The following is a 14,642-nucleotide window of genomic DNA, read 5'->3' as shown; positions in this document are numbered from 1 at the left end:
AGCACAGAAGAAAGCATAGAAGTGCTGGAAATGGTTTGACAATGGTGGAAACTGGGAGAAGAAAAACAGTGGATGAACACTGAGGTATGGCTATCACAGGAGCAGTCATGCCAACACATGGAGGTAGACAGCCCAGACAACACTGATGTACAGTCATTAAAATGCAGATCCAGTATGCCTAATGAGCCCATCCTCCTGTCCATCCCAGTGCACCTTCATAGCTTTTGTTGTGCTGTATAAATTGAGGGTGATTAGGATATGCTGAGATCCCATGTTTTCATTTCGCTGTTTGTAGGCAAGGTATGATTAAGATGGTGCTAAAGTGACGGATGGGAAAGAACTTGATGGATGCAAGGGTAACACAAAGGCAGAGGGAGCTGGTAGGATTTCAGCATTTTCAGTGAATTTTGAGGTGAGATGGGAACAGAACTAAACTCGAACTAAACTCACTGTGGACAGAAATGAAAGGCAGCGAGGGATAAAGATGTAAAGTGATCATCAAAGAGTAAAGGGAGACGATCCTAAGGTAATGATGAATAGCAGTGGAGTTGTGAGTATAAGACTTCACATCAAATGCTGAGTCAGAAGTGAGGAGATAAGATATTTTTGGATCAGATACAGACTTCTGTGTTCAAAAGAGGTTTGAATGGTGCAGCTTTTGTCCTTTGTATATGCCTTAGTATTTCAGCTGTGCTCCCTCAGCTGAAATATCTTTTAGGGATCAGGGAAATTTATACATAAAGTAGAAGACACACAAAAAAGGCCAATTTCTTGTTTGTAGGACAGTGTTCTATAAGGTATTACTTCTGTCTTTTGGAGCTGGACATGAAAAATATGTTTTTATTTGGTAGTTAAAGAATTTATCTGTCCTAAATTAATTTGCAAATTTGGGAATAGGTATGAGCAAAATTCCTTTATATTCTTCTTCTAATTATAATACTTTCAGGTGTTTCTTTTCTTTGTCTGAATTTGTTTTGGGGGGGTGGGTGGGTGTGGGTGCTAACTATTGCTCTTTAGCAAGAAACCTTCCTACTTTCCTACTTTCTATTATTCCCTTTCTTGGTTATATTGTTGATAGGTTCAAGAGAATATCTCCAGCATAAAAATTGAGAAAAATTGAAGGATAAGGTGCTAACATTTATCAGAGCCTTTTTTTTTTTTTTTAAGCTGCTTTTAAAATTGTGAAGATAGAAAAAGTTTAAATGAGGATGGTTTACAATATGGACTTCCTGATATTTTTAAATGATGCTGCAGAGAGTCCTTGACAAATTGAAAAGCCATATTTCCTGGAGCAGAGGAAAATGGTTGGGTGTGGTTGTCCAACTATCAGGCAAAAAGAAAAGTATATACATAACATGGAGGGGGAAAAAAAGCAAACCACACAACTATAAACAATATTTCAATGCACTATGATAACAAAACCTCATTTTTAAAAAATATGTGAGAAATAAGCATACTGTCAACATGGCTGTAGGTCACCCTCCTTCCACCAGTCAAACCAAAATGATCTAGTAACTATCACTCTTAGTTTCAGCTTAAGGAAAACATGAGGTAAAAAGCATGAAGCTAGGACTAGGAGCTCAGCTAATCCACATTAATATTGTGCTATCCAAGCTAAAATTGTGTTATATAATATTAACACATATAGCTGTGTTAATTTAACAACCCAAACTTCCTTTCCATAAAACGGAAAGCTTGTTTGAACTTCTCTCTGGTTGTAAACAAGTAGCTTCATAATGATGAACAATATTGATAGGAAAGGAAAACTGTTTACTTCCAGCAACAGCCCCTTTTACTTTAATATTTTGAGTTTCACAGATCACATTAAGATATCCTACTATTGTGTGATATGAAGCAAATATTATCTTTACTGTTTGCAGTATAGTGGACTAGGCTACTATTTATGCTTACTATACAAATAATTTAATTACTTGAAATGAAATATTTCAATGCTAGTATTTTATCTGGGTTTGAATTAATTTTTGTTTATATTTTTAATAGATATAATTTTACCCTGTTCCCCCAGTATACACATATTTTGTACTTACAGTGGTTTTTGTTTAAGGGCATACCTAGCTATTAGACAATATATTTCTAAAGGAGTTTCCAGGATCAAGCATTACCATTCGCACTCTGAATGGCTTGACTTGTTCTGTTTACACAACTTTTTATGTTTTTCCCTCCTTTTTCTGTGGCCCAATTACATATTTTTAAAAGAAAGCAAAGACGTGTATGCAATGTAATTATTACTATCCGTGTCTTCTCCAGTTAAATTCTTTCAGTTAGCACTTCACTGGAAAAGCATTAAAATTCATTTTATTGTGTATTTGTCTAGGAGGGACTAGACAAACTCTGTGTTACAGTGGGATTTAGGCACTTAAATATAAATATATGGCAACTCTAAAAAAAAAAGTTCAGCATTTTTCTGTGAGACCAATATAATTAATTCAAAGCTAAATTAATATTTAGATTTTTCCTTATATATTTATTTATACACTATCTCCAATAGTAAATATTTATAAATATACATACAAGTGTCTGCATGTATATGCATTTCTTTTAGCAAGTCTTTCATTCTTCCTTTATTTTATAATGGATGCAAGGATGCATCCATGTTAAGCACGGATATGGTAAATATCTTAACATAATATATTTTAAAAAAGAATGATGAGCTAGGACTTGGAAAGGTTAAGGGAAAAGAAACAGTGATAAATCGTATGAACTTGTGAAGAGATACTGATCTGGAAATGAGCTATTAGTGCATGCTGCAAACCCATGTAACTGAGGGATGACTCAATGACTCTCAATGACTGCACAGGACAGAGGACTGTTTTTGCAGCTAATATGTGATAACAAACAAACTATTCAAGCTAGAAAAAATGCTGTCAAATACATTGTAAATATAAAAGTAGTCAAGTACCTGAAACCCTTCTTCTCATGTCACTACTAAGTCACAGTTGTAGAAATCAGATTTTCTGTATTTTAATTATGCAAATTATGTATTATATATTTAAATAGCTCATATAAATCACCTTATTTTTTATGTCATTCTTTTAGGTTTTCTTGTTTCCCATCTACTTATAGTTTGGGAAGATAGATGGGATTCTTTACACTTTTTCCAATAGCAACATTTTTATGCAGAAAACCTTAACAACCATGAATGACACAAGATGTTTCAGAAGGAGCTGGGATTTGTTTTGGAAGAGAATTTGGAAGATGCACTTTAAATAGATAATGAAACTATGATTTTATGCACAGTTATTGAGTTCTTAAATGAGGGGGCTTTCAACTTTACATAATAGTGGCTCTTCAACCTATAATAATTCCTTAATAACGTAACCTCTCAGGTTTGATTTTGGTGTCCGTTACTAATAGCTTGAATTACAAATATAATTTTATCTTGCCTAAGGAAGTGGTTTATGTCTGTATTTCTAAAATTGGAACCCAACCATAAGATTTGTGTAACTGATAAAAATCTGCTACTCTACCATGCTGAAGCAAACTTCCTAATAATCTCCATGGAAATTAATTAGTTAAGAGTACAGAACTGAACACATAGGCTATCACAAACCTTTTAACTGAAATTAGGTGATCAACCTATCATGAACTCATTTAAACCTTAAAAAATTAATGTATTCTGTTTGGTAAGTGAGAGATGAGAGACAGTTGATTCTCTGCTATATCTGTGTTTCAGGTTCCTAGACGTTACATTTTGAGCTTAATCTCCTGAATTACACAGGATTGATAAATTAGGTAAAAGAAAACATTGCATTAAACTCAAGGTACGAAATTATTATACATTGTTTTATGTATTTTTATATAAAAAGTTACAAGTAGCAAGCATATGACACAGAAATGGAACAGTAACAGCAATAACTGTGAATGCATGCTTTTTACAATGTATCTAATAAAGGGATTTTTGCCAACTCAAATATTCAGTAACATACATGCAGATTAATTTCTCAGTGTCAAATTCAGTCATATTGCTAGATGCTTATCCAACAAACGTTTCTATTGAAGTGATTATGAATGGCTAAATACCTGATTTCAATAAATTGTTCCTGAAATTGGGAATTTTACTTGCAACAAAAAGAAGAGAGAAAAAGAAAAAGAGAAATGACTGATAAGCATAATAACCAAAGTCTTATTGCCTTCTAGTAATTTTACTCAACACTGCTGAATTTTTTCATGATAAGAGAATAGCTGGTCAGAGAGTCCATAAAACCTCTAGCTGGTGTTTCCAAGGACGATAGTTTCATATTTCATTGTAGCATGTTCAAAATCACCCAGGAGCGCACTATTCTCAAGCAGTCTATATAATGAAAACAACGTACATATAACAAAAGTTCAATGTAAATCTTCTTCCACATATCACACAACATACAAGTAAGTAACAGACATAAAACAGATCAACTTAAATAAAACTGTGACTTAAAAAACCCAAAAAAATAAAAGGACAGTCTCAGGAACTAATTTCTTCCTCAAGTTTTCAGCAAATCTCCAAATATATTTAGTAACTAAGGAGCACTTGGTGGCCAGAAACCAAATTACAAAAGAAATCTAATTTTTCTGCAATGGGAATATCTTGCTAAGGAAGTAAGATATGTCTATACTTCTTAGGTTTGCATAAAGGCAATTAAATTAAATTGGAAAATTGTCCACTCTCTCTTTCAGTCAGCTGAGAAAATTCATATGGATTTTTCCATTCAGAGTTTGCATGATGGCATAAATAGTTGTCTGAAAGCAAAACAAAGTTAAAATACACTCTCTCTGAGGAAAAAAAATGCAGAAAAATAATTTACTTAAACCATCTACAGGCAATAAAACCATTAATGGATTATTTAGCTGTAAAATTGCTTTATACATATATACACATAAAAATGTATATACACATATCTATGCTTATATGTACACATATATAAACTGACAGACTAGCAGCTATCTACAACTCCATTATAAACATCTGAGGTTATGTTTTTTAAGTGCTGATAAAAATTATGCAAAATTAAAAGCTTAGGAAAAAACTCCAAAAACTAAGTTTCATTTGAAAACATTAACCTCAGTGGTACAGAATCTTTAAATTTATCAGTACTAACACACACTCTTCCCCCAACATTTCACAAGATTGGATGACAAAAATGAACCGAAAACAGACAGTTCCTCATCTTACTGACTTGAGTTAAATTGCCAAGTTTTACATTATATTTGACATGCTGGGACTCTAACTTTTATTTCCATAAATAATAATTAATAAATAAATAAATTAAATACAAGAGCCATGCAAAGCCCATGACTTTATAATGCGTTTGGAATGAAGATTGTTTTTATCTAGGGGCTGACTCTAATTCGGTCAAGAATAAGGAATTAACAGATTTTGCTTAGTTTGCAATGCTAAAGTAGTCATCTGCCTTTTAGGTTTTTTAGCATTCAAACCTAACTAACTACAAGATGACATAAAATTTGAGACCTAATACACATTTTAGCAGTGTAACACAGAAAAATGGAAAGCAACAGATGGTTCAATTGCTGTATAGGTATGTTTACTTACCTCAGGTTTTTCTCTTAGACCCTAGTTGTGTTGTACTCAGACTCATGTTTGCTTAGAGACCCAATGAGGCAGAACCTGGAATGTTATGGCTATTTCATTCAAAATAATAGTGTTTGCATAGAAAAAAAGAAATATATGCATATAGATACTTAATAAACAGTACACTTTGATAATCTGATCGATATTCATGAAGTAATTTACATAGACATGCAATTGCATTAAAATAACCAAATAACTTTTTTTTTAAGAGAAAGAAATGCCTTAATGTGCAAAGAAAATATGGAGGGCATGTAAACAGTCACAAGAAATGCATAAATAATGCATGCAAGAGAAAACACAAATATATTAGAAAGGATTATGTGTTCTTTTTCAAATTGTTCATAAATATTTCTGGTTTTATTTTTCTTTTACTTGTAAGCTTTTAATAATTTATATTTACAGTCATTTAAAGTGCAATGTACAGAATAAATAGCTCTTTCATTAAAAATATTATGGATGACTTTGCTTTTTTTATTGATTAGAAAGATTCCCTTTAACTTCATTCTCATATGTAAATATATGAGTTCACTATGTTGTCTCATGTTCTAATCTATCTATCTGTGTTAATATATCAAACCAAAATACTGTAATCAATAATGGAACAGACATATTAAAGTTTTGGAATATTGTCATTCATTATATAAAAGGTAGTGTTCCATGAGAAAAGGGGTTTCCTTACCCCAGGAATGTGTTCCTCATCCTTGTGTCATGCATCAAAATGGCTACATGTATCTTTTATTTATTGATGTATTTATTTAGAGATGATTAGACCAACAGCAGAAGATATTCAAGGCCACCTCAGTGACCAGGAAACCACATGTATGTGGCTGTTCCAAAAACAAAATTCACATAATCTTCTTTGGTTTTTAAAATTGTACCTGTTCTCTGTTGACCTGTGTATGTACGTGGGTGCGTGTAAAACAGTAAAAGAAAAAGAAAGAAATAAAGTAGAAAGATAAAATGGACATACAGGACCCTTCAGGAAGGAGGACCAGAGATGAGAAAGAGAGACAGAGAGATAATGTAACGACATGTGCTATCAGGAAACAGAAATTTAAACAATAAATAAAGAAGAAAGAAAATATGTCTTTACTGAACAAAGAGTGAATATGTTTGGGCAGTCAAGTCCTTACACAATAGTCTTCATCAAAAATCTATTGATACTGACCGCTGAACAGCTTTATCATGTCTGGACAGCCTGTGACTGGTGGTTGGCACCTCTTCAATTTCGTCTATCTCGCACGCATCTGCAGCATCTTGTGTGTAGCTATGCTTCATTACAAGGATATTTCTCCTGTTCATGGGCTGAACAAGTGGTTTTACAGGCTGGGGTTGTATTTCTGTCAAGACAGAAGCATCTCTTGTGCTGAGGTTACTACGGCTGCCCTTAATACTAGACACTTGTGATCCACAGTGATGGTCATGAATGCATTTTGAAGAGGATCTCCGCAGTTTATGATAATTTTCAAAGTCATCTGCAACGTCAGCAAGGTCAGCTGTAGTCCCTGTCCCTCTAAGGGTGCATAACTCATAATGAGGAGGCTGGAACACTGTTTGATCAAAGTCTGTTTTCCTTGGGACAAATTTTTTACGAGGCTGCTTGATCTGTACTATAATAGAGATAACAATGAGGATGATCACAATGCAAGAAGTCACCCCAATTATAGTCCCACTGGTATTGGTAAGTTGGTCCAATAGGTTTGCTTTTCTTTTTTCTGTGTGACAGGAAATAAAAAAAACAAAAAACAAAAAACACAGGATTAATTGCAGTTCAAGAATAAAAACCACTATGATGGGTTCACAGAATACTGCAAGGCTGAGACTACTCTATGTCTGAGTTCACTTAATCAATCTCACCAACAAAAAAGAGGGAGAAATCAGGTATTTGTTAAGCCAAATAAGCAACACACAAATCCTTTGTGTACCTATTCACTTGGAAACTTATTTATTCAGGGTATATTGCAAGCTTAATTAAATGAAAGAATTATTTAAATTTTTTTATAAAAAGCAACCACCATAACAAGCAGATGGCTTCAGTGGCACCTCTGAACTCCATTTGCCTGCTAAAGCCCCCAAGACTGTTACAGATGTTCTCTTCATTATTTTCTCTCTCTCCCAGTAAATATATGCAACTGGGACATTAGGTCCTATGAAAGAACAAGATTTTACAGGATTTGAGTTCTAATATTTGTGAGCTGAGTAGGAATTTTGACAGCATTCAATGAAAAAGCTAAATCAGGAGAAAATAGAAAAGTTATTCAAATTTAGATTTCAGAAGGAAAAAAACAAATTGGTGCAAGTTATTTCTGGTTTTTTTCCTATTAATTACCAAAACTTTTGTAAACAGCCATAAAAAATCCAAAAGGTGATCATACCTACTACCCTTTACTCAAGAGCCTCTAATAAGTTAGTCAGCAAATTCTGCATTGTGAATGAAGTAGAAAAATGTGATAAAATAATGAAATAAAATCAATTTCTCCCTCCTCTTGTGTATCTTTCTCTGTGATTTGCTTTCACAAGTCTGCAGACTCAAGATGGTGACTGAGCCTTGTAGAAATTCAAGTTGAAAGTATTTGCATTAGTCTCTCTCAGGCATAGCAAGACAATTGTGGTTAAGTTTCAACACCCAGTTTAGTGTAATTTTTCCTGGCTTGAAATGAAAGTTATTGGCACCGAAACAGTAACGTTCGTCTCTTCATAATCTCCTAGATACCAGGACTTAACTCTTCAGTCTGTGCTTCATTGTCTGTGCTTGTAGATTCACTCAATGTTTCTCTAACTGACTGACTCCAGACTCTGGAGAAAAAGCAGAGTTAGAAAAAGCAGCACTGCAGCAAACAACGTTTTTGCTGGAATCAGCAAACCTCCTTTTTGTAGTCAGAAAAAAAATAGAGGATAAATGCACAAGACCTGATAAAAGACACTTGATGAAGGAAAGATGAAAATTGTTCTGGAAATTAGAGTGCTGAATGTTTTCTGTTTTCCTCTATTGTGAAGAACTAGAGAATGAATAATCATTTCCCAATTGTATGTTTAGTTTCTTTGAAGAATGTTATGCTATGCCACAGTTTAGCTGTGTTCTTTTGGAGTATATATTTTCATTTGTGTTTTACCCTACTGCGCTGCTTGTCAGGATTTTACAGGCTTCAGTAGACTTGGGCTGACTGCTAAACCACCTCATTCTGAATTTTTTCTTGATTGGTTCCTAAATTTGGCATATCCCATGTTTCCAGGAGCAAATCTGCAGTAGGGGGGAGACAGGGGGATACAAGACAGAAGCGAACTGTCTCCCTAGCCTGCAGTGTACTTTAGTTAAGCTCTTTTCCCTAAAGACAACACAGATGCTGTTTTGGGGTTGGTGTGGTTTTTTTTTTAACAGAACCACAGGAATATTTAGAAACCCTTGTCAGCACATGAGTAAGAACATCACTCCCTGCCTATGAAATAAATATTCCATCTAATTTCCTGTGCTTGTTCCTTGCACTGCAATTTCACTTGATTATAGGTAGATTTGGTTGCTTTCTTACAGTGTTAATTTCACTTTACCTTCTTTTATAAGACCACCTGGGCTATTATGGGCATAACATGCAGCTAAAAGACACCTGCTACTCATATGTTACTCCTCTACAAAGGTAACTATGGCAAAGGAACCAAAATATTACCTTTAATTATACTTTAGATTGTATGGAAAACAGAGACCAAGTGACCAGAAAGCCTTCCAGAAGAGCATAACCAGCTGGCCGGACATAACCAATGCAACACCGGACAAAAAAATGAAAACACTGAAAGTAAAATCCACTGGCATTTTTTATGTTCCTTCATTTTCTCTATTGCTTGATGTATGCTCTCCCTGAGGTTTCACCCATCTGGCACATACTTAGCAAGAAACTGAGGATCATATGCTGTATCTCATGCAGTGTAAATGACGACTTTTTCAATTCTACATGTTACCTTTGCAGTGGTTTTCATCCCAGGGATACACACAGTTCTGGAGTCCATTGCAGACCAGTGTATTATTTATACACATATTACTGTGGCAAAAGAATGTGTTGGCTTCACAGGGGGCTAAAAATGAGAGAAATTATAAATTATATTAATTAGCAAATCATTCAGCTCTCCTCAACAAACACATCCAGGAGTGGACATGTATTCTGTAATATGAAAAAGCTATACAACACATACTCCTTGACCATATTAAACATTTGACATGCAGCATGGAGAGCGCTCAAGTCACAGACTGTTTATTACTCTGTGGCAAGAGGTTCTCAGTTTTGTCTGAAATGACTGAACCTTCCCCTAGCATGACTCTCATGGCTGTAGTGGGTTGGCTTCCAAACATTGGTGGGGAGTCATCAATGGTGTTATCAACAGTTTAACCACAGATCCAAAATATATCACCTTATGGGCTGATACAAAAAGAGTTAACTGTATCCCAGACAGATCTAATGTATGGGAAATAACATCTTACGAAGTTTGTTGCTGAAACCTCAATTTCATAAGAAAACTTGTGTGACTCAAAGAATATATATACTTTAGGGCCCATATCAATGGTGCCTGAACATTTATACACAAAGTAAAATTATTTTAAAAACCTTTTAGTCATAAGAAATGCTACTGTTAAGAAGCACCCCTTTGATCACAAATATGAAGATAAAAAAGCACAACAGTCTTCAGTGTCCCTGAAACCCATGGCCTAGAAGAATCATGCAGATTAAAGCTGCAGGAAAATGGCTTTACTGATGGCCATATATTATTACTGTGAAGAAACCACCTGAAAGCCTTTGGAAGGTACTGCACATGCTGCTAAACTGTGGTGTTTACGGAAGTGTTGGCAGATCATTAGGTGTTGAGGCTGTAATGATACTATTCCAAAAGTGTAAAAGAGAGTAGAGATAAATTACTCCTCATATCTCTTCTTCAAACCAGAAAACCTTCTGTAATTTAGAAGAGCTACAAACTTTGTCAGTGTTAAATTGGCAAAAATTAACTCCTTATGTATTTTTTTAGTTCAAGCAACCAAAAAGTGTTATTATAATTATTTTTAAGGGAAAGGTAGAAAAATAAACTTAGACCCTTAACAAATCAGAAAGCAGTTATGACGCTCATATTACTGATACTTCAAGTTTGATGCTTCATGAAAATTGTTCTCCTCTGCAATTTTAGAAGCAGTTCCTCTGACAACATAAATGCATAGCAGAGAGAATGGTTTAGTGGTTTGCAAAAAAAGGACAGTACAAAGGATTTATATTGCAGAACTTAATGACCCCATATATCATGTCAAGAAATCCATTTTCCAATAAGTGTTTATGTTAAGATATCCATAACTGGCTTATTTGGAGCAGTTACGGTGTGTTAAGCAAATAGTAGTAAATGCCGTCAAAGTCAACATGCACACCCCCAAATATGCAACCACTCCCTCAGCTATAACACTGTACATACACTGTATCTCTTAGTCAAAGCAGAGGACATCAACCAGCCTGTCCACTGTTCAATTTTTGTTTTTAAATCTGGTATGCCATCTCCTAAGGTGCAGTGAGCCTGACCACATTTTAAGTTTGTTATAGAAAGGATTCTACTTTATGCTGGACAGATCAGAAGAGCACATGTGCATATTAGAAAGGGAGGAGGCTTAGGGACAGTCCTTATCTATCCGTTGCTGTCTTTTGGGGACAGTGAAGGCTGAGCCTGGAGGATACTGTGCCACATCATGATGTGACACATCACGTAAGTAACACATCAGATGCATAACCATCCTTTCACACTCTAGGTGCCATCCCTGTTTCCAGGCAAGGTGAGGATCTTTTGGGATGTTTCCTACATGCAGAAACAGTCTCACTGCCTACTCTATGCAAAAAAAAAAAGTGAGAAACCTAAGAAGATTTAAAGAGCCACCCATTCAAAATACAAAGTGTACCAAAAAAAAGACCCAAATATCAAATGGATAAAGTACAAGTAGTGATATGGGAACAAGGAGGAAATATTAAAAACAAAAGAAAACAAAAAAATAATTGCAGGATTAGGATAGATTATACTATTAAAGCCATAAAGAAGAAAAACTAAAAAAAAGAAAAAAGACCAAAACACCAAAAAACATTCAGAATGGCATGAAGGATCTTAGAAGTGAAGTGGGAAGGACAGAGTGCTGTCTGAATTCAGATATATAGTGGTGGTAAGTAGAAAAGAAGAACTAAAGGTAGGTAGCAAGGAAGTGAAAGGAAGAGGAAGAAGGAGAGTATTCTACAGGAAAAAACAATGTCAATTGGTTATTTCATTCTGCACTGAAAGAAATACTGAGATTTTCTATCAAGTGAAAATATTAGGAAAACTTTCAGAAATGAGAGAAAAATTAAGAGCAATAAAAAAGACCTTTTTTTTCGAATTTAAGAAGAAGGAATAATTATGCGAAAAGGTGACAGGGACATCTGGAAACGAAAGGCAAGAGAAAGGAAGGAAAAAGAATGAAAATTTAAGTTTTCCTAAATTGTGCTATTGTACAGTGGAGGAAAAAAATGGTATGTGAATAAATGTCAAAACAAGATGAATAGTGTAGCAAAGCAATTTCAAAGCCACTACAGCAAATTTAGCATGAGAGAAACCCAAGTGTAAGATTCAGAAAACTAATGACAAACAGCTCCCTCTTCTTCATGTTTATAAATTTAAAATAGCCAAGTCCTCTCTGTGGTCCCATGATCCTGGAGGGATTAGGCTGGACAAGAAGTCAATGTATTTCCCCCACTCTAATTAAGGTATTTTGTTGGAAAGAATGAAAGCATCAAGGGAAGTTGTAAACATGTCGGTCCTGTTGTACATTGGAAAAATTTTCTTTCTTGCCCAAAAAAAGGCACAGCAAAGGGGTCTTGGGATGCTACATCCAGGATATTCTACTAATAACAAAAAGATAAATGAACTGGTAGTAAACCAGATTCTTCTACAACAAGAGGGATCTGATCCTGATGCTTTCCTAAAGCTGTTACAGAACCCAGGATGGCAGTGGAATCAAGCAGTATGTGACAGCAAGATTGTGGATGTTTTCACAAAAGGAAGCTACTGCTATCATTAACTTCAACTAGATAAAGCAGCACAACTCTCTCCACACACTAGAAGCTGTACTCTATGACTCCATGGTCTTCCCCATCACTACATAAACGGCCTTTATTTGAGAGAGCAGCAGGAATGCAGAGAGCTCACCCAGGTGAGGAGCCAAGTGGGTTTTTGGTCATGATTGGTGGAAAACCCAGTGGAAAGCTACCAATGTTGTTCTTTGTGTCTGCACTAGTTGATCAGGAGCAAGAAGTCAAAGAAATCTTCTTCAGGCAGCTGGAAGAAGCCTCATGATCACAGGCCCTGGTCCTTACAGGGGTTTTAATCATGTGGTCTGTAGAGGGCAACACAGCAGGGCACTAGCAATCCAGGAAGTTTCCAGAGTGCATTGATAACTTCCTGGCACAGATAATGAAGGAGCTGATGAGCACAGCTCTGCTGTGCTTTATACTTTTATAAATAAGAATCAGTTGGGAAAATGAATGTCAGGAGCATGAGATGATGGCGTTCAGGATGCTGCCAAGAAGGAATAAACCAAAAAGCACGATCATAATTCTGGGCCACAGAAAAGCAAAAGTTCATTGTTGAGGGATCTGGGTGGACAAATGCCATGGGAGGTGGTCCTGGAAAGATACAGGTTCAAGGAGAGTTGGTTGATTCTGTAAGATCACCTCCTCCAAGCTCAGCAGTTGTCTATCTGGACAGGCCGAAAATCAAGTGAAGGTAGCCATTATCCTGCATGGATGGACAATGAGCTCCTGACTAAACTCAAACACAGAAGGGATAGGTATAACAGGAGGCAGTAGGGCAGCATGATCTCAGCAGTAATATGACTTCTCTAAGTGGAAGAGGACCAGATTAGGGAATATGTAATCAACTGAACAGACATGAACTCCTGGTGACTGTCCCCAGTAGGTGACTGACATCATTGTGAAGCCACTCTTGATTATCTCTGAAAAATCATGCTGATTGAGGCCTCAATGGGATGGGCAAACAGGAACTTCAACCAGATCAACAAAAGGAAATGTAAAGTCCTGTGCCTTGGGAGGAATAATTTCACGCACCAGTACATGCTGGGGACTGACCGACTAGAAAGCAAGTTTGCAGAAGAAGTTCTGGTATGCAATAAGGTCACCTCGAATCATCTTGAGCCAGAAATGTTCCCTTGTGGCAAAGAAAGCCCCCACTATCCTGGGCTGCATTAAAAACAGAATTGTCAGCAGGCTGAGATATGATCCTTCCCCTCTATTTAGCACTGGTGAGACCGCATCTGCAGTGTTGTGTCAGGTTCTGGGCTCCTCAGCACAAAAGGGACAGATGTACTGCAGTGAGCCCAGCATGAGGCCATGAAGGCCTTTTAAAGGCTTGAGACATCGGAGGTGTGTGGAGAGGCTGAGAAAGCTGGGACTGCTCACCCTGGAGCAGAGAAGGTTCGAGCAGGCTCTTGTCAATGCATCCAAATACCCACCAGGAGGGAGAAAAGAAGACAGAGCCAGACTCTGCTCAGCAATGCCCAGTGACAAGACAGGAAGCAATGAACACTAAAGGAAATACAGGAAATTCCCTTTAAATGCAAGAACTAATTTTTAGTTTGAGGTTGGTCAAACACTGTGCAAGAGCTGGTTTACCAAGAGAGGTTGTGTCATCTCCATCACTGAAGATATTCAAAACCCAACTGGGCACAGCCCTGAGCCACCTGCTGTATCTGATCCTGCTTAGAACAGAAGGATTGGACTAGCCCATATCCTGGAGTCCATTCCATGCTCTCTGAAAAAAACCCTGACTTCATAATTAGATTGAAAGTAACAGCTGGGAACACACAATTGTGTTATTTCTCCTATGTCCCAAAGCTGCCTTAAGTCAAGCTCTACCAAGGTACTGGCCTAGAAATAAGTGAGACAACATATTCAGCATGATGAACAATTCATAATGATTATAACACAACTGAGCAAATTAGAACTACACATATAATTAAACCAGATATATTTCAATAAAGTTAAGTCTCTAATAAATT

At 36.1% G+C, this 14,642-nt stretch overlaps 1 protein-coding gene across 10 annotated transcripts in view; it reads right to left on the bottom strand.

Annotated features, from left to right (window-relative positions):
* The window catches only part of NETO1 (neuropilin and tolloid like 1), an 84,054-nt gene that overhangs the window by 17,238 nt on the left and 52,174 nt on the right, over window positions 1-14,642 (bottom strand). For 3 of the 10 annotated variants that reach the window (XR_004242369.1, XR_004242370.1, XM_032120893.1), the window contains exons 8-10: window positions 9,539-9,652; window positions 6,756-7,302; window positions 5,549-5,623 (exon numbers count right to left, since the gene is read on the bottom strand). Coding sequence is in view for 5 of the 10 variants with exons in the window: in XM_032120893.1 (XP_031976784.1) it covers window positions 5,563-5,623; window positions 6,756-7,302; window positions 9,539-9,652 (722 nt within the window). In the remaining 5 variants the exon portion in view is untranslated. Of the gene's footprint in view, window positions 1-2,458; window positions 4,738-5,548; window positions 5,638-6,755; window positions 7,303-9,538; window positions 9,653-14,642 lie in introns of those variants that run through there. The other 7 variants (XR_004242375.1, XR_004242371.1, XM_032120881.1 and 4 more) reach the window with 7 other exon arrangements.

This window comes from Corvus moneduloides, chromosome 1 (assembly GCF_009650955.1).
Source record: "Corvus moneduloides isolate bCorMon1 chromosome 1, bCorMon1.pri, whole genome shotgun sequence".
NCBI classification, from domain to species: Eukaryota; Metazoa; Chordata; class Aves; order Passeriformes; family Corvidae; genus Corvus; species Corvus moneduloides.
This window is presented reverse-complemented; position numbering and strand designations above follow the sequence as displayed.